The following is a 27,076-nucleotide window of genomic DNA, read 5'->3' as shown; positions in this document are numbered from 1 at the left end:
TTTCCAGCCTTGAACCTTTTTGATAACCTTTTTCTTTGACAGTAGAAATGGTGGCCTTTTTCGATTTATTTACTAAAGAAGGCAGTCCCAAATATTTGTCTTGAGCTCCAATGTGTGAAATATTCATGGTAATAGCAAGTGATGCGCGTATATCATGAGGAGTGTTATTGCTGAAGAAGATTGCAGATTTATCAAGGTTAACTTTTTGGCCATTGAAGCTTTCAAAGTCCCCTAATAAATCTAAGATCCTCCCATAATTGTCTTCTGATGCCTTATAGAATAATATAGAATCATCTGCAAAAAGTAAATAATTAATCTTAGGACATCTTCTTATAATCTGGATCCCTTGAATGTGCCAATTTTGCTATGCTTTGTGTAGCAAGAAGGAGAGGCCTTCTGCACAAAATAGAAAAAGAAAAGGAGATAGAGGGTCACCCTGATGGATGCCTCTATTTGGTTTAAAAAAATCGTATGGTTGGCCTTCCATAACCACAGAGTAAGAATCGTCGTTACCAATTCATGAATCCAACCTATCCACTTAGAATCAAATCCCATCTTCTTCATGATAAACCATAAAAACTACCACTCAATCCTGTCATATGCTTTACTCATGTCATGTTTAAGGGTTATCTCATACTCTAAACCTCTTTTTTTCTGCTTGAGGTAGTGCATACACTCATGTGCTATCAGGATATTATCTGAAATGAGTCTCTCCTTTAGGAATACGCTCTGATTAGGGCTAATAAGTTTATTCATACACCATTTTAATCTATGAACCAGTATCTTAGAGATGATTTTGTAGAATACAGAGGATAAACTAATGGGTCGTACCTGGGACATGTCACATGCATCAGGAATCTTAGGATTGAGGTAGATATTAGTGTGGTTGAAACTCCTTAAAATGTGCCCTCCTTGAAAGAAACCTCTAACTACCTTGAATACATCCTCGCCCACAGTATCCCAGTAAAATTTGAAGAATTAACTCTTATCCCATCTTACCCTGGAGCACTTTGCGGGTGTACACTAAAGGTAGCTTTCTTTACTTCCTCAAAAGAGACCAGACGTTGTAGCCTACGGTTCATGCTAGCTGTAGTCTTAAGCTCATAGTCTAAGAAAAAAGGCCAAGGGTCTGCCTGTTTAGTGGAAGTAAAGATGCCTTTGAAATACTCCTCTGCCACCCTTGCGATGACTGCATTAGAAGTAGCCCACTCTCCATTCTCAGTCTTGAGTCTCCAAATCTTGTTCATCCTAGATCTAGCCTTAAATTTTTAATGGTAGAAGCTAGTGTTTTTGTCTCCTTTGTTTAGCCATTTAATTATAGATTTATCCTTCCAATAAAGCTCTTCATTCAAGTAGGCCCTCTCTAATTTTTGCTCAAGTTCCATGATTTCAGGACCTCCCATTAAACCTGATGTCCTTATTTCTTCTAGTTGTCCTATAATTTCATCAATCTATTTTTTAGAGTTTGAAAGTGTAACACCCTACCATACAGAGCTTTACACCTATGATGTAAAACAAAGGTGGCGAGGTGCTACGACCTCTAAAATAAAATATATATGCGTATGATAATTGAAAGAACGTAGTATATTAGGAGCCTTGAAAGATAGGTAAAACAAAATCGCAGAATTAAAAGCGCAACTCTCAGGAAAGCTTCTAACTCATCTTGCAAAACTAAGGCTAGCCAGAGAATATTTACATACATATATACATACCCCAAGGTCCAAAATACATAAATAAAACCCTAGTTATCCTTAAACCTTTAAGAGGTGAAAAACAAAACAAGTTGTTCAGAGAGTTATATACATATGACTATATATAAAGTATACATCAAATAAAGTCCCAAAATGTACTTCGCTGCAGAACTCCAGACGCCTAGTGAGTTGATGCCTCTCGACCTGCATCTGAAAACCACAATATACGTATAGAATGAGAACTGGGGGTTCTCAGCATGGTAAAGGTGCCACACACATAAGATATAAGGTCCTGCGAATGCCAGAGGCAATCCTAGAATGCCGACACTCAGATATAAAGCTTAAAGAACTAAACAGAAACCATAAATGGGTGGTCTTCTAAGGGTTTTTAGGCCTAACTAAATTTATCTTGGACTCTAAACTTTTCCACATTTCCTCCGTTCTCCCATCTTCGATGAATTCGCATAGACAAACAAGAAAACAAGACAAATACAAGTAATTCACAGGTAATACAAATAACATCTATAGCAAATAGCAGATTATAATCACATCGGCAATCCCAAATAATTCACAAGCAAGCAATTTAAACAATATGCATATGATGTATGCAAGTCCTATGGCTAATCAGTCTCATCTGTCGATTATCAAGCCAACCCGACAAGTCCAACTGCTAAACCCTGGATTGTCCCCCGACGCGCATCCCCAAGAGTCTATGCATAGTGTTCCGAGGGTTACCTAAAACAGAGAGGTCAATCTCGAATGAGATCTTCAAATTTGGGCTGGGCTGCCGCGTCCGACTCGTCGACGTAGGAGATGCTGCTGGTCCTCGGTCACTAGAGGGTAGTGGTACATTCAAGAGACTCTGATGCTTAAGTCAGTACGGGCTTTAGGCAGGTTTTTTTTTGTAGAATTAGAGTATGAGTTATACCTGGGTGCTCCAGTATATTTATAGTAGTGTCAAGTGACCTTCCTCGAGATAAGTTTGTTATCTTATCTTATCTTTTATGTGTAAGATCACCTATCTTTTGGCCAGCCACCTTCAGGTGGGCTGTGATCCTCTACTTTGGGCCTGCTTGGGCCTCTAAGGCGGTTTGACCGATCTCTTTGGAAAGAGGTTGGTAACGGCCAACCTTATAAGAGGTCGGTCTTTTTGTCTTCGTCCAACCCGGACCGTATAGCTCGGTCCAGGGTATGAACACATAACTTTTTCTCAGATATATAAAATTTCTCAATGGGGGTCACATCCCCAGAAATTTATAAATGTCCGATCACACTTATGTCATAGGGTCAATAGAGTATTGAGTCTCAACCTAGAACACGTGGTGGCAAGCCACGGTACTTTACCCAGAGAAACTTGTATCTCAGATAATCATTTCACATTCATTCATTAACATTTCATAGTCATAAATATGGCCATAACATCACTTATTCATCATATAATTGCATTTTTACACGTAACACATCATAACTCAGAGCAAGTGGGGCGAAACTACAACCCTGCGTCTACCCGGGGAACCTTTGTACTAACCAACCTGGAGCAAGTGGGGCGAGACCATAACCCTTGCATCTACCCAGGAGGTATGTTCTTATATGCCCATGGGAACAAAGGAGGGGATCCTAACCTTCCACCATCTTGCTGGGGCAATTTTACAATACCAGGAAGAACAAAGAAGGGGATCTTCACCTTCTACCATCTCCTGGGGTCACACTTTCGAGAAAGAGTACTCAGATGCAACATTCATTCTTTTCTTTAGCCAGTTTCATATTTCAAATATATATGTGTGTGTGCACTCTTTCTTCTCATACCTAAATCATCATTTCACAAATTTTCTTCATCTCCAAGGTACCACATATTCCCAGCTTCATCTCATTACTAGGCTTACTAACAAATTCTAGGGTCGAAGGAATGAAAATAGAGGTTTAGAGGATCCAAAATTAAGCTTTAAAACACAAAAACTCATTTGCTGAAAACAGGGATCACGCGTACACTTACCCCATCTCGCGTACGCAGACGGGTCACGGGTACGCGTGGGCCACGCGTACGAGTGGGCGTACATTTTGGCCCATTTCGCATACGCAGCTCCCTTTACGCATACGAATGTGTATGAAATAGAAACGCATGGTTGCGTAAACGAGGTTCGCGTACGCAAAAATCCCAAGTCACGCGTACGCGTGGGCGTACGTTTTGTCAAAAATTTTAACTAAGTCTAAAAAGCTGCATAATTTCAATTTTGAACCATATACTTTCGACGCGCATAACTTTTTCATTTTAAATGATTTTTCTTTCGTTCTTCGAACAGCATAAACTTCACAGACCGAATTTCATATAAAATAATTTTGAAATCATTCGGAGGTCTGGAAGCCAAGTTATGGCTCACCGAAGTTTGGCCAAAAACCAGCTTTACACAAAAACCCTCAAACCTCAATTTTCACCAAAACAAAATTTTCATCCACAACTCTAAGGTTCTACACAACATTAAACAATTCAAATTACCTTCTCTACATCCTCATTCTTTCCACAACATACAACACATCATTCAACTACTCAAACCCAACAATCCATATCCAAAATAACATGATATATCAATGAAACAACAGTAATAATTTCATATTCATAAATCTTCACTACATCATCATCAACCACAAGCAACAGCCATCATTCCATTCTCATACTCATTCAACATCCTTCATAAGGTTTACTAAGCATTAAGCACAATCATGCATCCAACCTATCCTATGGCCATCTAGCCTAAGTTTTCACAGAACATTATATATTAAATACGTGAAACCTAAACTATACCAAGTAATACCTCATGTGAGTGAGGGTTGATCCCACGAGGATTGATGGATCAAGCAATAATGATTGAGTGATTGGCTTAGTTAGACAAGCATAAAATAGTGTTTGAGTGTTCAAAAGCATTAAACAGTAATTTAGAGAATCAGAAAGCAAGCAGTAAATAAGTTGTGAAATATATATGGGAAAACAGTTAAGGTTTCAGAGATATCTATTTTATGGATTGACTTTTCTTATTAATTTATTTTAATCATGCAAGATTTAATTCATCGCAAACTATATGTGACTAGACCCTAATTCCTTAGACCTTCCTAGTCTCCTCTAAAATTCATTAACTGCCAATTCCTTGGTCAATTAATTCCAATTAGAGGGTGATGATCAAATTCCAGTTTATATGCCACAAAAATCCTAATTACCCAAATATAAGAGGATTATATGTCACGTATCCCGTTAAGTCCAGATAATTAGAATTTTAGGAGAATATGTTTTCAAGATGTTGCTCAAGTAAAGAACTTTTCAAAATTATACAAAAACTCAATTAGAACATGGGTCATACTTCCATTCCACCAAATTCATAAAATAAAGAACGAAAACAATTCTTGAAATATAAATCAAAACATTAATTAAAATAGAAAAATAATAATATCAATCCATACAATAGACAGAGCTCCTAACCTTAACAGTGGAGGTTTAGTTGCTCATGGTTCAGAGAGAAAACTAGGATTGTAAATTGGGTTGAGGTGGAATGAAAAGTTAACTAATGGAATCCCCTCTACTAGAAGAAAAGTCTATCCTTTTTATAACTAATCCTAATTAATTTAAAATCTAATTTCTAGAATTAAAATAATATCTTTTCCTATCTTAAAATCAAATTTGAATTTAAATCAGAATTAATTATAGCAATCAGCAAGTCTTCAATTGATGGATGGGGACCACTTACTTCACTGGATCCACGCCTAACTTGACAAAGAGTTGCGCCTTACTTGAGTGCCAAAATAGGGCCCAAAAATCATCCCCAGCGATTTCTGTATTTTCTGCACGTGGCGCATGTTATGCGTACGCGTCAGTCACACGTACGCGTCGATGCTCTTCTTCGCGTGTCATGCGTACGCGTCAGGTACGGGCACACGTCGCCGTGCAACTTTGCTTTTCACGCGTACGCGTCGCCATGGAAAGCACCAAATCACGTGCATGCGTCAGGTACGCGCGCGCGTCGCTCCTCGCTATCCTCTCCTTTAATTCTTGTGCTGCAAAAACTCCATCAAATCCAGCCGAATGCTACCTAAAATAAACAGAATTGCACAAGACTCAAAGTAGCATCCATAGTGGCTAAAAGATAATTAATTCTTGATTAAACTCGATAATTTAGATGCAAATTTACTAGGAAAAAATAAAAAAGATGCTCAAGCATCACTCGTCACTGTGGACACGTGATCGCAAACGGTGCGGTGATCAATGCTCTAGATCAAAAGTTACGTGAATTTGAATGGAATCAAGGGTTTGTGAATTTTGGAGGGTATTCTTCCTCCCTTTGAGCATCCCCTAGCGTGTTTGCATGCTGAATGGGGGAGAATATGAGTTGCAACTCATCTATTTAATGAGTTGGTTAGGCGCACGGTCCCGGTTCGGGTCTTGTTCGATCGGTCCGATCCGTTTGGCCTATTTTTAGTCCAAATTCTTTAAAATTATGGTCAAATTTTTGTTTTAATTAGCTCTATCTTATTTTCTACTATGAAATTTACATTTCTAATTTCTTTTATTAAAATTTAATTTATGGATTAATTATTCGCTAATTTCGCGAGGTTTACAGAAAGACTACTCCTCTGCCATATGACCAGCCGATATCGAATGAGTTTAAGCTTTTGAGCTAGTCGAAACATGGGGAAGCCTTCAATTTCTGTGTTTCAAATCTCACTAATCAAAATTTGGACTGAATCCTCCTCACACCATCGGGTTTGGAATTTAAATCTTCTTTTTTAATGTTTAGTTTGTGGATTACTGTCAAAAAGGAAATGGGCATGGTCTGAACCCATCTCGAACAATCTAAGAACTACTGGATTAGAAAACAGTTGCAGCCATGTTTCTTCCACTAATATTCTATCATATCGTTCTTGAATCAATTCCCTGCTCTCTGCCTATTACTCCAAGTGAAAGGTCTACCAATCATTCTCAAGTCAAGTAAAACATTATCACCAATAAAATAATTAAAATATGCTATAGAAGACTGTGATTTAAGACTACCTCCACTTTTTTTTCACTTTGATCAACAATAGCATTAAAATCTTCCAAAATACATGAGTTACCTTGTTGCTGTTGTAAGATTGCTGACATCTCTTGAAATTGTGTTGAACGTATTTGTTCATGGCTGCTGAAATGAACACCAACGAGATTCCATTCCACATTAACTGATGTGTCTTTCACCAAAATCACGATGAAAAAATCTAAACTATCAATTATTTGCACTACTACATTGTCCCTCCAAGCTAGTGCCAAGCCTCCGACGCTATCCACTGGATCAATAATCTTCCTATTCGTAAAACCACATGACCTCAACTTCAATAATCTCGTGGGAGTGAGATTGTGACATCCCTTTGAGATTATGGATTGTCAGGGGTCTCCCCAAACCCCGACAATTTCACGTAATGAGCTTCATATCTCTTCGGGTGCCATTGAACAGCTAGCACCCTCCACCTTCATTTTAGCAATCATATCATCAACCATACAGATCTTCTTAGCCTTATTTTCATTTTTCTTCCCTTGATTTCTTCTTTTTATTCCTCCAAACAGCTTACTTGAATTAGTCCCTTGTCTAACAAGTTATTTCGACTTAGAACTCCTACTGGTCATTCCTTCATTAGGTAAGTTCTGTGGAGTAGATCCATCAGTGTTCATATTACTAGCAATATCTTGCAAGAATAACGCCTCACTAGTCTTCTTAATTAACTGTCGAACCACTTTCGGACAATTATCATCCTCTTTATTAGCTCCAGATGTCTCCATAGAGTTATTTTTTGGCCCTTTGACATTCAAGCTGGCAAAATTATATATCAACCAGTTGGGGATGGCTTTTTTCTCGGTTGGGGAGTGCTTAAGTTTGAGTTATTGAAGCTGGAGTTATCACCAGTTCCTCGACACTCGATCCTCTTGCCCACTTGATCTGTTTTGACCCACTCACCCATATGATCCTGTTTAATAGCACCCATGAATTTAGAATAGTGTTTGGAATCATGTCATAAATAAGCACAGTAGGTATAGAAAATTCCAATCCTCTCGAATCGCAATCCAATTTCCAGCACCTTACCATTCAGTTCAACCATACAAATGATGTCTTTCACCCTTTTATCACCATCCTACCAGACTTTGGTCTTGAGAATTCGAGATTCTCTTCCACGAACAGAGAAAAAACTCATGTCTATCACCTCTCCAATTTTCTCCCCAAGTCCTTTTTCAACCTGAATAGTTTTGAACTGCTCAAACAGACCCCATAATTGGATCCAGCAAGTAACATTTTTCTGGTCATGTTCATCCGATTCAACCCATCTTCTCACATGTAAGATATAATCCTTAAAGAGTCAAGGAGATCATTTTTCAATTATGTGAACATCAAGATCATTCTCAGAGAAGAATTGGAATTGATTAGGACCTATCTCAATCGATCGAAACCCCTCCAATTTACTCCATATCGCCCTTAGGGTATTGTCCATTGTCCATTGTCCCAATCGAAAATACCTTATCTGCAAAGAGTCTCCTCGAGAGACTCTTAATACAAGCCTCCAACCCCTAAGAATAATCTTTTGTCTCCAATACCACAATATCCTCCTCATCCTCCTCACTACCTGGATCAATTTTAGAGTTCCTCCCTCCACCGAAATTTATATTGGATTGAGAGTGCTAATTGAGGAGAATTTGATTATAAGGTAACGCGAACTAGAAATACAAATTGTTGTGATCGAAGAAGAAGATAGAAAGATCAAAACTCTAAACATAACACTATTGTATATATAAATTACAAACTCTATTGTATCAACGTACAATATTCTTTATGTTGTAATCTGTTAATACATTAAAATTAATTTTATAAATAAAATTTTCAAATATGTGATGAGCGGATAATTTATACGCTTTTTGGCATTATTTTTAGGTAGTTTTTAGTATGATCTAGTTACTTTTAGGGATATTTTCATTAGTTTGTATGATAAATTCACATTTCTGGACTTTACTATGAGTTTGTGTGTTTTTCTGTGATTTTAGGTATTTTCTGGCTGAAATTGAGGGACCTGAGCAAAACTCTGATAGGAAGCTGACAAAGGACTGCTGATGCTGTTAGAATCTGACCTCTCTGCACTCAAAATGGATTTTCTGGAGCTACAGAACTCCAAATGACGTGCTCTCAACGGCTTTGGAAAGTAGACATCCAGAGCTTTCCAGCAATATATAATAGTCTATACTTTATTCGTAATTAGATGACGTAAACTGGTGCTCAACGCCAGTTCCATGCTGCATTTTGGAGTCAAACGCCAGAAACACGTCACGAACCAGAGTTGAATGCCCAAAACATGTTACAACTTGGCGTTCAACTCCAAGAGAAGCCTTAGCTCGTGGATAGATCAAGCTCAGCCTAAGCACACACCAAGTGGGCCCCGGAAGTGAATTTATGCATCAATTACTTACTTCTGTAAACCCTAATAGCTAGTCTAGTATAAATAGGATAGTTTACTATTGTATTAGACATCTTTGATCAGTTTATGCAATCTTAGACATTGGGGGCTGGCCATTCGGCCATGCCTGGACCTTCATCACTTATGTATTTTCAACGGTGGAGTTTCTACACATCATAGATTAAGGGTGTGGAGCTCTGCTGTACCTCAAGTTTCAATGCAAGTACTACTATTTTCTATTTAATTCGACTTTTTCTTATTCTAAGATATTCGTTGCACTTCAACATGATGAATGTGATGATCCGTGACACTCATCATCATTCTCACCTATGAACGCGTGACTGACAACCACTTCCGTTCTACCTTAGACCAGGCGCATATCTCTTGGATTCCTTAATCAGAATCTTCGTGGTATAAGCTAGAATTGATGGTGGCATTCATGGGAATCCGGAAAGTCTAACCTTGTTTGTGGTATTCCGAGTAGGATTCCGGAATTGAATGACTCTGACGAGCTTCAAACTCGCGATTGCTGGGCGTGATGACAAACGCAAAAGAATCAAGGGATTCTATTCCAACATGATCGAGAATCGACAGATGATTAGCCGTGCTGTGACAGAGCATTTGGACCATTTTCACTGAGAGGATGGATGTAGCCATTGACAACGGTGATGCCCTACATACAGCTTGCCATAGAAAGGAGTGACAAAGATTGGATAAAAGCAGTAGGAAAGCAGAGATTCGGAAGGAACACAACACCTCCATACACTTATCTAAAATCCCACCATTGAATTACATGAGTAACTCTATCCTATTTTATTTATTTTTGTTTACTATAATTTCTTAATACAGTTGAATCCGCCTGACTAGGATTTACAAGATGACCATAGCTTGCTTCATACCAACAATCTCTGTGGGATCGACCCTTACTCACGTAAGGTATTACTTGGACGACCCAGTACACTTGCTGGTTAGTTGTGCGGAGTTGTGACAAAGTGTGATTCATGTTTAAGAGCACCAAGTCTTTGGAGTCATTGTTGATGATCACAATTTCGTCCACCAATATGAAATGATAAATTCATTTTTTATTATTTTTAAGACTGGTACACGAAATCGTGAGTTCACACTTCTCTCACAACTCCGCGCAGCTGACCAGCAAGTGCACTGGGTCGTCCAAGTAATACTTTACATGTGTAAGGGTCGATCACACAGAGATTGTCAGCTTGAAGCAAGCTATGGTCATCTTGTAAATCTCAGTTAGGCGAATTCAAATGGTTATAAGGTTTGATAATAAAAAGAGAAATAAAACATAAAATAGGATAGAGATACTTATGCAATTCATTGGTGGGAATTTCAAATAAGCGTATGGAGATGCTTTGTTCCTTCTGAGCCTCTGCTTTCCTATTGTCCTTATCCAATCATGCGTACTCCCTTCCATGACAAGCTGTATATTGGTGGATCACCGTTGTCAATGGCTACTATCTGTCCTCTCAGTGAAAATATGTCCTCTACAGTTTTTCGCATGGCTAATCAGCTGTCGGTTCTCGATTGTGTCAGAATAAGATCCATTGATCCTTTTGCACACTGTCACTGCGCCCAACAGTCACGAGTTTGAAGCTCATCACAGTCATCCCATCCCAGATCCTATTCGAAATACCACAGACAAGGTTTAGACTTTTCAGATCTCAAGAATGCTGCCAATTGATTCTAGCTTATACCATGAAGACTCTGATCTCACGAAATGGAAGGCTCTGTTGTCAGGAGAGGCAACCATGCGTCGTGAACCAGGAGGCCAAGAGATACACACTCAAGCTCTCACAGATAGAACGGAGGTGGTTGTCAGGCACGCGTTCATAAGGGAGGATGATGATGAGTGTCACGGATCATCACATCCATCAGGTTGAAGTACGAGTGAATATCTTAGAACAAGAATAAGCGTGAATTGAATAGAAAAATGATAGTACTTTGCATTAATTCATGAGGAACAGCAGAGCTCCACACCTTAATCTATGAGGTATAGAAACTCCACCGTTGAAAATATATAAGTGATGAAGGTCCAGGCATGGCCGAATGGCCAGCCCCCAAAACGTGATCAAGAGATCAAAAGTGATCCAAAGATAGTCTCAAAAATGATCTAAAGATATGAATACAATAGTAAAAAGTGCTATTTATACTAAACTAGTAAACTAGGTTTACAGAAAATGAGTAACTAAGTGTAGATAGTGTAGAAATCCACTTCCGGGGCCCACTTGGCATGTGTTTGGGCTGAGCATTGAAACTTTCACGTGCATAGGCTCTTCTTGGAGTTTAAACGCCAATTTTGGTGCCAGTTTGGGCGTTTAACTCCAGCTTTGGTGCCAGTTCTGGCGTTTTACACCAGAAAAGGGTCTCTGGTGGGCGTTTGAACGCCAGTTTGGGCCATCAAATCTTGGGCAAAGTACGGATTATTATACATTGATGGAAAGCGCAAGATGTCTACTTTTCAACGCAATTCAGAGCGTGCCAATTGGGCTTCTGTAGCTCCAGAAAATTCACTTCGAGTGCAGGGAGATCAGAATCCAACAACATCTTCAGTCATTTCTCCGCCTCTGAATCAGATTTTTGCTCAAGTCCCTCAATTTCAGCCAGAAAATACCTGAAATCACAGAAAAACACACAAACTCATAGTAAAGTCTAGAAATGTGATTTTTGCATAAAAATTAATAAAAATATACTAAAAAGTAATTAAAACATATTAAAAACTATGTAAAAACAATGCTAAAAAGTGTATAAATTATCCGCACATCAAAGACAAATAATTAATTTTTCGTACAAAGAAAATAGTGGATTAATATATACGAAAAAAAGCTAATCATTTATTAATACATATACTGTTTCTAATAGTTAGTGATGAACTTGTACAATAATACTGGTAGACAGTTAAAAGTTAAAACATAAAATAAAATTTTTCTAAATTCACTAAATTACTAACGTTTAAAAATATTTATGTTTTGTGGTTTTGACTTTCCTCTTTGCAATGTTGACTCACCTACCAAGAAAAAGAAGGAGATGTGTGCGAATGACGTGTGTCGCAAACTAACCATACAATAGAATAGAGGTTAGATGGAGTGTGTTCTCCACAGGTTAAGGAACACACACATACCATCCTTGTCTTCCATCTTCTCCTTCTACTTGGACAATGGAATCCGTTTTAAGCTTCAACAAGATGATAATGAAGCCACTGGCACCGAAGGGGTTTGCTGAGAGCAACATAGCAGCAAGGAAGAAGAGTCGCATGGCGGTGGTTGTGAAAGCAGAGGGTGCGGGTGTTGGTGTTGGAATCAACCCTGATATCAGGAAGACTGAGGAGAAGGTTGTGGACTCTGTTGTCGTCTCTGAACTCTCTAAACCCCTCACTCCCTATTGCAGGTACTATCCTTCTTCCTTTATAATTTCATATCATTTCAAACATGAACAAGGTTTAGGGATGACATGTCATTAAGGAATATATATACAATTATATCACTGAGTACATACAGCTGATAATATATGCTTGATTCATGAATCTTGATTAATCTTGAGGAAATTTTAACATGCTCCATGTGGAAGAATTGTCTTAATTACTCTCAAGTCCTTATTGCAAGTTCATGCCAAGAAACTCCTTGTTTGACATACTAAGTTTGAAAATTGTTGTTTGGAAAGTAAAGCTACCATAATACATATTGGCGTGTCTAATAGAGAGTCTTCAATTTTCCCTTAAAGTTAGGTGCATCATGTTTAAGTTTCTAAAGTGTTGATATTGTGGGTGCAGATGTTGGAGATCAGGAACTTTTCCTCTGTGCGACGGAAGCCATGTAAAGCATAACAAGGCCACTGGGGATAACGTTGGACCTCTGCTTCTGAAAAAGTAGAGAATCTTAGTATTTGCTTTGATTTCAATGCAGCAAATAAAAGGTGGCTTCCCTGTTAGTTAATTAATTTGTCCAATATTGGAAAATCCTATTTTGGAATTTAAGTATTGTCCATGATTTTGCTTTGGACTCCAAAATAGTTGTATGATACATAAACGTCGACAGCAGGGTTCGAACCTGCGCGGGCGAAACCCAACAGATTTCAAGTCTGTCTCCTTAACCACTCGGACATATCGACTGTTGGCTTTTTATTTCCTTGAATAATATTTTTATTGGCTGAAAATGGCCCATTTTTTTTATTTTTTTGGGTATACCATTTTGTGTTAGATGTGGATTGTGGACTCTATCTTCTATCGAACTCGGACCCAACTCCTTCAAACAAATGATAGCAAAATTCTCTCTCTCTCCCAAAAAAATGTTACTGGTAAGTCGTAACATTAAATGCAGTATTTTTACAAATATACTAAATGTATTTATATTTATATTTATATTATTTATAAACAACGTGATGCTTGCATTATGCACTTCAAATTTGAAAACTAAAAATACAACCAATCATCTAGTGTGGGGAAACGTTGATCAGTGTTTCTCAAACAACTGAACAAGGAAGATTCAATTATTCAGAATTTCAAATGCCTATAATAATATATGTTGGGGGAATTTGAATATTTGAGCGTAGGAAATTGTCGGCAAGCGGCTATGGTGGGGACAGGTGTCCCCCGTTCCGTTGATCCAAAGCTTGGCACCGTTTGTTCATATACACACGATTACTAGAGTTACAACAATTTACAGCTATAAACACATGTATATGTGTGTGTGCACCTTGTTTGGATTTCTAGCGCCATCTCACTAATCTTTTCAGTTTTTCTTTCCAAAATATGTAATAATTATGACATTGGATTGCTGGATCTGTGGCATTACTTTACTTTATTAGTCAGACATGATCAGCGCCAGCTTTCATCATCTATCATTCAAGTTCCACAATTTTTCTTTTTTATTGTGGTCAACTACCAAGTGGCCGAGAGAAACCATGAATAAGTTCTAAGTACTTAGTATACTAAGTATTTTTTTAATTTATATATTCTGTGAAAAAATTTAATTTATACAATATATTACAAATAATTGATTTTTTATACATAATTAACATAATTAACTTAGAATTGATAGAAAAATAGTGTGGTGATCCATGCACAGTTGTACTAATTATGATTTTATCAATTTCCAAGTGACAAAGTAAAATCCGAGTAGGTGTATGCGTAGGTGTTTATAGGTAATTTTGATTTAAATGAAATTCTTCCTGGTTTTGACGATAATTAATTGGTTTGGCCAAAGTTGTAAAGGTCATTTAATTTTGATATCAGTGCTTGCGCAATTCATCATGCACCATAAATTATCTATTTTGTAACATTAATTAATCTACTGTTAGCTAGACCAAATAAAGGTTGATAACCCCATGTTTTTGTTACTCACAAATCACAATCTACTGAGTACTAACTTCCCAACAACTCGGGCATGATATATATGTGTAACTAAACTAATTCCACAAACTGTAACTAACGCAGCTAACTAGTTATTACAATATATGATATTTGAATATATGTCTCTCTATGACTATGAGCTGAAGCGTTGACCTGGGTGATATGTAGCATATATACGAATTATGGTACCATGAAAATTTGCTCATTACCATAGCTTATAGTACAATTAACTGGTTGAAACTTCTTCTTATTTAACTGGTCGATTCCAAACATACAAAGAAAAAACACGAACTTGTCTTGGTAATTTCTGACAACATAAGCCGGCAGCAGGGTGGATCTAGCAGCTAGTACCACCGTGCCCTTTTAACAGAAATAATAATGTCAGGAAAGACAGGAAAAAAATAAATTTATTTTATTTAGTATTTATTAATTCTAATAATAATTAATAAATATTAAATAAGATAAATTTTAATTATTTGTACTTAATTTTTTTGTTATAAATATTTTTGTAATAAATAAATATTTACATTGAACGATTTATATGTTTATATAGAGTATCAAGTCAATTAACTCACATGTGTTATATGTTATTTTCTAAGATAAAATGACATGATCCACACAAAAAAAAAACCTTCATCCTTCAAAATCAAACAATTATAGTTCAAAACTAGTTACTTACCATTTTGCTCAACTTACTATGGATTTTGAACTTTTGCTCTTTGATGCACAACTCTTTCCTTGAAAATCTATTTTGACCGCTAAACGAAGTGTTAGACTTTTTTTACATTTATCATATCAAATAGTGGTAATAAGACAGCACTACCTGATAATATTCTGAGTGAAATTTAAAAGGATCTTAAAAAAAAGTATTAACTGATTAATTAAATTTTTTTATAAGATTTTAAGGTCAAATAAGATGATTGATGAACGAAAAAAGAGCATCTTGATATCTATCTACAAGAATAAAGGGTATTTAAAGTTGTAAAAACTATAAAGGGATCAAATTCATGAGTCATACCATGAAATTATGAGAAAGAGTGATAGAATGGAGGTTGAAAAAAGAGACACAAGTAACGTAGAACCAATTTAGATTTATGCCAGATAGATTCACTATCGAAGCGATATACCTGCTAAGAAAGATGATGAAAATGTATTGTAGTAATAAAAGAGATCTACATACGGTGTTTATTGATTTGAAAAAAGCATATAATAGGGTGCCAAGGGGGGGTTTTATGGAAGGTTTTAGAAAAGAAAAGAGTAAGGATTGCATATATTCGTGCAATTAAAGACATGTATGATTGGGCCACAACTAGTGTGCAGACTCAAGGTGGTGTGACAGAAGAATTTCTTATTGGTATAGGATTACACAAGGGATCATTCTTAAGCTCATAACTTTCCACATTAGTCTTGGAAGTACTTACATAGCACATCCAAGAGCTTGTGCCATGGTGCATGCTTTTTGCCGATGATATCGTCCTTATGGGAGAGTCAAGGGAAGACCTAAATAAGAAGTTGGACTTATGGAGAGAAGTTCTAGAAGTATATGGTTTGCGCATAAACCGTAGCAAGACGGAATATATGAAATGTAAGTTCGGTTTGAGAAGGAAAAACCCTAATATGGAGGTGAAGATTGGAGAAAATATCTCATGAAAAGTTAAAAGTTTTAAAGATCTTGGGTGCATCATATAGGATAATGGAGAAATTGAACATGATGTAAATCATAGGATCAAAGCAGGTTGGTCAAAATGGCGGAGTGCATTTGGTTTTATATGTGACAAAAAAGTGTATTTAAAACTTAAAGGTAAATTCTATCGAACTGCTATAAGACCGGCTATGTTTTATGGTACGAAGTGTTGGTCGGCCAAAGGGGAGCACGAACATAAGCTGGGTGTGGCAGAGATGAAGATGCTGAGATGGATGAGTGGTCATATGCGATTGAATAAAATAAAGAACGAAGATATAAGGAAGAGAGTTGGAGTAGCACCCGTTGTAAAAAAGATGGTAGAATTGTGTTTCAGATGGTTTGGACATGTGAGAAGAAGACCGACAGAATACCCAGTGAGAAGAGTAGATGAGATGGAAGATGGATAAAGAGTGAAACACATAGAAAGACCTAAGAAGATCATCCATAAAGTGGTCAAATGAGATCTACATGTAAACGTCTCTTTGTAGACATGATACATGACAGAGCTTAATAACATCGTTTGATTTATGTAGTCGATCTCAGCTAGTAGAACAAAACTTTATTGTTGTTGTATCATATCAAATAGTGTGGTGCACTAGTGCTGTGCTTGGATTTCACGAGTTAAGCCCCATTTTGGTCCCTGAAATTGACGAGTTGCACTGATTTAGTCCTCCAGATCCCGATTGCACTAAATTAGTCCTCCAGATTCGAAAAAATACACCACGTTAGCCCTTAGCCTATTTTCTGTCACCGGAAGACTGACGCCGTTAGTGACGTGGCCAAATAGTGTCACGCTGGACACTAGGAAACGGCGTCGTTTCTAAATTGGCACTAAAAAACCCCTTTGAGCGACGTCGTTTCTATGAGATGGAAAACAAAACGTTGGCCTCTCCCTCTTTTGTCTCCACTCTTCGTCTTCAACTCCTCCATGAGTGACGCAAAGAAAAAACATCTCTCTTCCATTACTCACTCAAAATAGAAATGAGTAACTGCATTAGGATTCCCGAAGACTGCTGAATCATGAGTGAACAGTACAGTTGTCTGAGGAGGTACTTTGCCGTTAAACGGAGCTTTTGTTCTGTCACCGAGGTTAGTGAAGATTTTAAAATGTTATTTTTTCAAATTTTAGGGAATGCGTTGATGGTTGTTGATCATAGTTTATTGCTTTGTATATTGTTTTTCCCTAAGGTTTGTAGTGGGATTTGGGTAGGATTTTATGTCGATGTTGTCTGCAACTAATTTTTTGGGGTTTGTCTTCATGCTCTGTTCTGATGGTGGATAAATTTGTTTTAGTTTGATATATGTTTCTGTCATGTATGAATGTAGTTGATGAAAACTATCTTAAAGGGATCATTGTGTGAAACTGGTGCTGAAAAGAAATTTTTTGAATCATGCAGATGGATGTGCACTTAGATATTATGTTCCACCAGTGGTTCAAAGTAGGTTGGACAAGATCAGGAAAGAGTCTAAAAGGTGGATGCCAATTTGGAATGGGGATGATGAGTATGAGAAATTTGAAGTGCATGGTCATCCAACTAACATGGAAGTGGATTTGGGCAAGCGACTCTGCACATGTCAATTTTGGATGCTAACAGGTAATTAAGAAGCCTTTAGGATCTGTGTATTTACGATTTATTAAATATTTTGATAACATATTACTTTGTTAATTACTTCAGAAATGCCCTGTGTGCATGCATGTGCAGCACTCGCTAGGGTGAATAAGAAACCTGAAGATTTCTGTCATAAGTGGCTCATCATGAACGCATATAAAGACACTTATGCACATTATGTAAATTCATTGCCTGGACAATTTTTTTGGGAAAAATTTGAGCAGAATAGACCACAAGCTCTAAAGAAAAAGAAGAAGATTGGACCACTAACAAAGAAAAGGAGAAAGAATGCAGATGAGGATAATGGAGGAAGCAAGAAATCTAAGGTGACTGGGACTCTAAAGAGACAATTAAAATTATTTACTTGCAAATACTGTCTACAAAAGGGGCACACAAAGAGGGATTGTCCAAAAAAGAAAGCAGTTGATGTTGCTCAAGCTCTTGCTGATGCAACTGCAGCTGCAGCTGCTGCTAAGACAAAGCTCACTGCACAAGGAAATGCTGTTCAAGCTCCTACTCAAGCTCCTCCAGATGCACCTACTCAGGCTCATCCAGAAGCACCTTTTCAAGCTGCTCCACAAGCCCCTGCTGAGGCACCTGCACCAGTTGATGCCCAGGTGGTTGAGATCGATCTCTCCCAGTCAAACTACTCTAATGCACAACAGTCCCAACATAGTCAAGAGGTAGTTGCATTTAGTTTCACAACTCATACTTAAAATTATTGTGCACATTCAACTGAATTTATGTCCTACTGAAATATGATCCACCTGTGAGGCCATCCAAGTTACAGACCAGAATGAGGTCCTCCACACCACCATCAGGATCGATCACGATGGATCCACTACAAGGAGCAAGCTCAGCCACATCTTTCAGATTGGCCAACTTCCTGAAATTTGTCCCAACACCTGGCTTCAAGCCACCAAGGAAGAACAAATGAAAATGTATCTGATCTGTGCAGCCTATTTTGGATGAAATTTTGAATCTTTTTGTGAATCTTACTTTTTGTTTTGTGGGTTGAATTTATGACATAGACTTTTATTATATTTGAATACAATATGATAATGATGGCACTCTGTGTCCTTTTGCTAAGGTGTATTTTGGAATTAGAACTACTGTTTATTTGTCTGGAGAGTTGTCATTACTATGGCAGGATTATTGTTACTTTTGTTAAAACTTATTGGTATGGTTATTATTATTATGACAATTTCTTTCAGCTTCAATTATGCTACTTCAGATGCATTTTTTGTAATTTTTTTCAACAATTTCATTGAATGACAGAAAACAACTAGGAAATTTGAGAAGGAGAATTTTTCTTTCTTCTAATACACTTCCACCATGAACAATGTAACACAAACTCATCTTCAAGATTTAACTACCAACATAAAACCAACAACAAAGACTATAAACAAAGCCAAAACTAAAATGTACATTTTTTGGGTTCTAACTTCAGCCTCTATCTTTCCAATTTTCCAAGCCAAATCCACCCTAACTTGGTCACCATCCACAGTAGAAATTACCTTTTCTCTGAGGTCTTCTTCTCCAATGTCAGCCCAAACAAACAAACCACACCACCTCTTACCATTAATATTATAGTTAGGGCACCCAAAGAATGGTTTGTTAGGGTTAGCCTCTGTTGTGGACCACCGAAGAGTAGGGCGGCACCCACACCCATACCATTGTGGAACACCCGATGCTTTACTTCCACTGGAACTTCTTGTGTTGGACCGCATGGAACTCGGCTTCCACTTGCAATCATGATGGTAAACTCGAAAAGGGAGTAGGAGACGAAAAACCAGAAAAAAACGAGAAGAAGAAGAAGATGATGAGGTCACAGGATGAACTTAGATTTTAAAAGGGGGATAAGGACTAAATTGGAGCAAATCAAACTTTAAGCCACGTTATATAACCGTTAGTGTGTCTAGCGTGACACTATTTGACCAAGTCACTAACGACGTCAGTCTTTCGGTGACGGAAAATAGGCTAAGGATTAACGTGGTGCATTTTTTGAATCTGGGAGACTAATTTAGTGCAATCGAAATTTAAAGGATTAAATCAGTACAACTCGTCAATCTCAAAGACTAAATTGGGACTTAACTCTGGATTTCACACATCAGACAATGATTTCTACTTAAATTTTATTTTACTGAAAGTGTACATTAAAGTAAAATTATTTGAATTTAATAAAAGTAAAACGACTAATAATAATTGATTATTTTAATGAAAAACGTTATGATTATTTACATCCTTTATAAATAATAGTATAAGAATTTAATTTTAATATCCCATATAAAAAATCATACGTAATCATATGATTATTCATGAATTTAAATATACATATTAAAAATTAATATATTTTTTATATTTATCATATACATGAGTTGACACTTGGACTTTAGTTAGTCTTTCATATCTTTTATTAAAAATATTAGCTCATATATAGTATTTTTTTAAATAATAAGTTAAAAATTAATTAATTTTATTGATATAATAACATACAATTCATATCAGTTTAAATTTTTTCACTATAAAAAAATTTTGTTACCACTTTCACATTGTGAATAATCTTACTAGAAACAGCACTGGCGCACTGCTACTGATAAATAATAAACATTATCACTGCTAGCAGCCCAGCAAAGCCGAATGGAATTTTTTTAAATTAGTGCATGTATCATGTATGTATTTAGTATTCACGACAAAGAGATGTATGTATTTCTATTGTATTGTAATTCTTTTTGCATAATTGGAATATAGTATGATAAAACAAAATATTTGTTATTTATGTATGAATGTAAGACAATAATATCAACGTTGGCACAGAAAACATATTAAAAATATATAAAATATAAAAGAATATATAATAATTAATTTTTAGTGTTTAGCCGCATTAAAAAAAATATAGAAAAATAATTTATATAGTAGATAATGTGAATACAAAATTAAAAAATAAGATAAATTAATTCAAATTCTTAATCAATTAACGAATTATTATTAAATTTTAAAATTTTAAAAATAAGAATTTGTACGTAATTTTATTGTTCATTCATACGATTTTTTATTGTCTCCCGCTTATCATACATCTTTCATATTCGATTCACCATCACAACTCGTCATTGTCGTCAGAAACAGCCATCCAAACGTAGCAAAACGCCGTCATCAACTTCACATCGTTCAAACGTAGCAAAACGCCGTTGTCCCTCCACTCCTTGCAGACGCAATCGAATACAGCTCTCCCTCACACATGCAGTCGCAGCTGTAGTCGTTGCTTCCACTGTTCCACATCGCTCTCAGACGCGGCCATAGCTGCACCTATATCCGTGTCCTTCATTGTTCTGCTATTGTCTCGTGATCACTATTCACAATGGCTGTTGTTAGAAGTTTCAAGTTCATTACTGTGGGTGGTGTTATAGGCGTGGTGTTGGTATGCGGATGATTATTTTTATTTTAATTTAGATGTTTAGTTTTTTAGATTGGACTTAAGTATATACAATTAAATCATACGTATTAGATGTTCGTTTGATTAGATATGCAGATGGTTAATTTTATTTTAATTATATGTTTAGTTTTTTTGTCGATAATAGGGTTGGGTAGAAAAGAAGCGATGACGCTGATCCTTGTTGCGAGACTCGGATTAATGCCAACTAATGCGACCAATAAAAAATGAAGTGCCTCCAATGAGAGAGTTTGAAAGTGTAGTGTTGCGATGGTCATCAGAATAAAAAAGAGATGGTTAAAGATTAAAATGTGAAATATAGGAATTTTAGTGGGGTAATTAGAAGTGGATTTTTTTTGTTTTTAATGGTGTTGGACCAGATTACAGTTTGTTGTTTATATTATTCACAATTTTTATTGTTTATCCAGTAGAACTAATAATATTATTATAATTATATGTATGAGGATGAAAATTCAGATACAGTCGATTTTATGTAAAATTGATAGCTAAAAGCTGTTAGATAATTTTTAACGACTTTTAACTATTAATTTCACGTGAAGTAGACTGTACTTAAATTTCTACCGTGTATGAAAATCATATGATCCATGTGGGTATATAAGCAAGGTTGAGGCCAATACAAATGGGCCCCAAGACGGTGGGTTTTCACTTTCACCCGAATGGTCCGCACCGTTTTCAACTGGCATGTGCAAATTACAATTGTTATTATATGGAGGAAACGGCGTCGTATTTGAAGTACAGTTAGTGGACGGGGTCCAATTATAAATAGCGGTGCACGTGGCGGGACACTTGACGGCGACGCAACCGCAAACTGTCAAGACTGAAGACACTTGGTAAATGGAATTTCTCTCGAAGCTGCTTTCATGCTCCATCACCGATAACTGCGCCTCTCTCTCCGGTCCCCTTCTTGTGATCACATGGCACTTCACCTTCACTACCCCATATTAACTATTAACCCAAACCATTTACTCTACTATTCAATCTTATTTTATATCAAAAAACGAGGTTAAAATAGGTTTGGTATAGTAATACTGTAATAGTAGAATAGAGTAATAGAATGTTATGCAGGGGTAGAGAGCATGGATAGGCAACTCAATGGAAGCCACATGTCAATGAATATCTGGCATGATGAGTGTCGGTTGCCCCTGGCACCCAGTAAAAGTCCTTGACACGTGTCTCTCTCTTCCTCATCGATCAACATCATCATCATCCACCATATGTATCCTTTATCTCTGCTACTTTCCCTCAACTCACTGCATAGTGACTACCAGGTAATACTCCACATACAAGCCCTCCGCCACTAACAACTCATTTCTCATGCTTCCCCATTCATCGGAACCCCACAGAAGACCCAAATCTCCCGAACTCTCCGATCCCAAATCCACCTTCTCAGCCCTCACCGCAGCCCTCATACACCTCCTCTCTCCTAGAAACCCTCGTTCATGGATTCTCTACATCATCCTCTTCCTCCAGATCCTCCTCCTCTCCAACCTCCGTGGCTTCCCCTACCCTGACGCCTTCCTTCACCCATCTACACTTCTCCATAACTCAACCAACGCCCACCATCCCTACCTCTCTATTCCTGCAAACGCTGTCGTTCAAGAACCCACACTCCCCCAAAACGAAGTCATCGAGAACACCTCACTCGACCAATGCGGCTCCGGAAGGGTTTTCGTCTACGACCTCCCCAGAACCTTCAACAAAGAAATTCTCGAGAATTGCGACAACCTCAACCCGTGGAGCTCCCGCTGCATCGCCCTCGCAAACGATGGACTCGGCCAGAGTGCTGCCGGTCTTGCTGGAATCGTGCCGGAGGATCTCCTTCCGGCGTGGTACTGGACAGACCAATTCGTGTCGGAAATAATCTTCCACAGGAGGATGCTCCACCACAAGTGCAGGGTAACGGAACCAGAATTGGCTACGGCATTTTACATCCCCTTCTACGCTGGACTCGCGGTTGGGAAGTACCTATGGTCCAACACATCAACAGCAAAGGATCGCGATCATCACTGTGACATGATGCTGACGTGGCTCAATGATCAACCCTATTACAAGAAATCCAACGGCTGGAATCACTTTATCACCATGGGGCGCATCACATGGGATTTTCGAAGGTCCAAGGACCAAGACTGGGGTTCAAGCTGCATCTACAAGACAGGGATGAGGAACGTCACGCGCCTCCTCATCGAGCGTAACCCTTGGGACTACTTCGACGTCGGTGTTCCCTATCCTACCGGATTTCACCCCCGATTCGACTCTGATGTAACTCGCTGGCAGCAGTTCGTCCGCGATCGCCGCCGCAGCTCGCTCTTCTGTTTCGCCGGCGCCCCACGCGGGAGCCGATGCTCGAACGGGACGTCAGCGATCATGGAGGCGTTTCTTGAGTCGGATTTCTGCCTTCAGCCGAGAGGGGACAGCTTCACGCGGCGTTCGATCTTCGATTGCATGGTGGCAGGTTCGATTCCGGTTTTTTTCTGGCGGCGGAGTGCTTACTTTCAGTATGAGTGGTTCTTGCCGGCTGAACCGGGTAGTTACTCGGTTTACATAGACCGGAACGCGGTTAAGAATGGGACCTCGGTAAAAGCGGTTCTCGAAAGCTACAGCAAGGAAGAGGTTAGGAAAATGCGGGAGAAAGTGATCGAGTATATTCCAAGGTTGGTTTATGCCAAAAGTAACAATGGATTGGAGGGAATGAAGGATGCTTTTGATGTTGCCATGGAAGGGGTATTTAGAAGGTTTAGGGATCAAGAAGATTTGAGTTTCAGTAAGTGGAGATGAAAATGGAGCTGGGTGTTTCATTCAGTAAAGAAAAGAAGGGGGTTGATAAATAAATAAGAAAATAAGAACACCATTTTTCTTGTAAGTTTGGTAGGATAGCGTTTTTCTTTTACAGGTTTTATTTATTTATTTATTAATGTATAACGGGATGTACCATATACCATATAATATAAAATGATTGATATTGGCATTCTTTTTAAACATAACTACGGTGATTTATTATCCACTTGATTGAGCAAATTAGGGTACCAGGGCATACATGAATGAAGGAAACGAGGTTGTTAATTACATTGTCCAATGGCATGTACTATGCATAAATAAGTGAATGAATGCTGTTACTTGTTTCTTTCTTTTCTATTGGTTGAGATTGGTGGACCTATCTGACTCTCTGATCAAACTCTTGCTCATAATAATGCTCTGACGTGTGGCTGTTAATGCTTCATGGTTTTCTTCTGTTCTTTCTCTTTGGAACGAGCAATCATTGGATGTCCACAAAGAAATGTAATATTGTTCATCAAAGTCAAACAATATTGTTCATGAATTTGTTATAAACAATTGCAATTTTTTGTATATGAGGCTGACTTGGGAGTTGTGAATGATTGCATGAATTTCACCAGGTGGCATGGAAAACAATGGTGGTAAGAAAGTGATTACTTGCAGTAGCAGAATAGATATGAACAAAGGAGCCCCCTAAAAGGTTAAAATGTGTGGCCTCACCTCTTTCGAAAGACTGCTTTTAATTAATTAAGTGGGGAATCCATTCAATTTGTTGCAGTGGCCTTGTGGGCCTTCAAAGGGTAAATGACGCATAAAGACAAGTCGTTTGCCCTCGTATTAAACATACTGCCACGGTGTAAGGTTAAGAATAAAGTTCTCCTAGATCCACATTAATTCATTTAAGAACTTTTAGTATTACTAAAGTCACATTAGGAAAATATAAACGAAAAGGAATCCAAGAAACCTTCCTATTATTTTCATGGTATCGCTTTTGGGATGATGGCATCATGGTTAGTTGGTTACGGCAACAAGTAGGAAAGGACACAAGTTAAGGACATGCTAAACAAGAAAAGCACGGCGATGAAAATGACACTTTCTCTATTAAATTTTCTTCCTATTGTTGAAGATTTCTTTGGTAAAAGGCTTCAATATGTGTTAGGTCATAGGTAGCATTTTTGTTTATGTCGTTTGGATTTATTAGTGGAGAAAAAGTGCCTAATTTTTTTATCTGTCAAAAACCGCCATCCAAATATTTTAAATCCTACCGCTTTAGAACGAGAAATACCTTTAACATTTATAAAATAAGGTGAAACATTTCCATTATTTTCTTCCTTTGATTGACACAAAATACCGGATGCTAAGTCGGCACCATCGAATTATTTAACTAAGGTGCAAAAAACTCTTCTCAAATCTCAATATTGCAGCATACATTGACCGAAGAGAAATATAAACAGAAGCATACGCAGTGAACACATGTAGAAAATCACATGAATGGCATAAAATTCGACAATGTAATACATTAACTGCACATGCATGATATGTTGAACAGAAACTAAAGCAAAAATATAGATAGATTAATTAACCTATTAGCTGCCAAGAACTATGATGCATCCTTGGAGTATAATAAATTAATAATTAACCATAGCGGGCATAATCAAAGCTGACATTATTGCTCGATAGAATCAACAGTAATATTACCTCTATGGCATATAATAATGTAGAGCATTATAGATTTCTTAAATGTTGATGGCAGAAACCGACACTTTTATCGTGTGCATGTGAATATTTTTAATTAAATTTTAATAGATGTAATTGCTTGGTCTATTAATTTGGTATGTGTTGAGCCAATAGTAAAAATTATAAATCCTACACATAAGTAACTGTTCATACCCTGACCCAATAATAAAGGCCCAGGTCCAAAAGAAAGGCTTAGTCCAAAGGATTGAGCTTTACTACGCACCGAACTAGTATCAAGAAGTCGGTATTGACTACGACTTGTCCTAAAGAAGTCGGGCATGAGATTAGCCGGCAGATAAACACTCATTCAAATGAGTAACCGCCCCTAAAATCTCTCCAACCGCTTCATCAAGCCATATCTAAACCGCCCTAAGATAATGGGACGGTTAACACCCTAAAGATACGGCACTACTCCAACGGTGGTTATTGGCTCACCACTATAAATACACTGACACCCCTCAGGTATCTTTAAGCCCAATACTCTCTAGACCTGCTAACACCCTTGCTAACTTAGGCATCGGAGTGTCTTTGCAGGTACTAACCCCCATTCACTCACGCACACAAGTCGGAAGGAGGCTCCAGCGCGCGAACCAGCTCGGAGACTACCATCCGTGGACGATTGGGCCAACTAACGTCATCTAATCTATTAATCTCCGGTTACCTACCGTAACATTGGCGCCGTTGCCGGGGACCCGAGAGATTATCCATCGATGGCGGACAGATCCCACGAAGAAGGCCATGTAGAGACAGATTCTGAACAAGAGAATCTGGACACAGGCAATAACGATGCGGACCTCGCCCTCCACCAGGAAGTTGACAATCAGCATAGAGAAGGCACCTCCGAAGTAAAGAACCCGAAGGTAAATTCCTCAGAAGGGCGCGAATCAGAAAAGGAGGACCATCCCATGTAACTGAACTCATGGGGTTAGTCCACAGCCGCCTGGAACAGTTAGAACAAGAGCGGGAGCGGCAAAAGGAAACTGAAAAGTACCTAAAAGAGGAGATGGAACGGCGAAAAGAGTTAGAAAGAAAACTCTTAAAGCTGGAATCTTCCCTCAAGAGTCACAACTCCCGCGACAAACAAGAAGAGCCGCTCTTGGGTGAAGAGGATCCTTTCAGCGAGGACATAATGAGGGCAAAAGTTCCGAGAAACTTCAAAAGCCCCGATATGGACCTCTACGATGGAACCACGGATCCAAAGCATCATCTAAGCAACTTCAAAAGTCGGATGTACCTAGCTGACGTCTCTGATGCTACTCGCTACAAGGCTTTTGTGACAACCTTGACGAAAGTAGCGATGAAGTGGTTCGATAG

The 27,076-nt window shown here is 37.9% G+C and overlaps 2 protein-coding genes and 1 non-coding gene across 3 annotated transcripts; 2 read left to right on the top strand and 1 right to left on the bottom strand.

The window, feature by feature from the left end:
* The first annotated feature begins 12,220 nt into the window (after positions 1 to 12,220).
* On the top strand, positions 12,221 to 13,413 carry LOC107466904 (CDGSH iron-sulfur domain-containing protein NEET). The gene is made up of 2 exons (XM_016085911.3): positions 12,221 to 12,548; positions 12,931 to 13,413. The coding sequence occupies exons 1-2, from the start codon at positions 12,319 to 12,321 to the stop codon at positions 13,028 to 13,030; spliced, it is 330 nt and encodes a 109-aa protein (XP_015941397.1). The 5' UTR covers positions 12,221 to 12,318; the 3' UTR covers positions 13,031 to 13,413.
* On the bottom strand, positions 13,187 to 13,268 carry TRNAS-UGA (transfer RNA serine (anticodon UGA)). Its single transcript has one exon. It is a non-coding gene; the product is annotated as a tRNA-Ser (tRNA).
* An 8,932-nt stretch (positions 13,414 to 22,345) lies between the features above and the next one.
* On the top strand, positions 22,346 to 24,254 carry LOC107466982 (xyloglucan galactosyltransferase XLT2). The gene has a single exon (XM_016085980.3). It carries the CDS (start codon positions 22,568 to 22,570, stop codon positions 24,026 to 24,028), a length of 1,461 nt encoding a protein of 486 aa, XP_015941466.1. The 5' UTR covers positions 22,346 to 22,567; the 3' UTR covers positions 24,029 to 24,254.
* Positions 24,255 to 27,076: the final 2,822 nt, after the last annotated feature.

The sequence above is a fragment of the Arachis duranensis genome, chromosome 9 (assembly GCF_000817695.3).
Source record: "Arachis duranensis cultivar V14167 chromosome 9, aradu.V14167.gnm2.J7QH, whole genome shotgun sequence".
NCBI lineage: Eukaryota > Viridiplantae > Streptophyta > Magnoliopsida > Fabales > Fabaceae > Arachis > Arachis duranensis.
The sequence above is the reverse complement of the archived record's forward strand: the minus strand, read 5'-3'. Positions and strand labels throughout refer to the sequence as shown.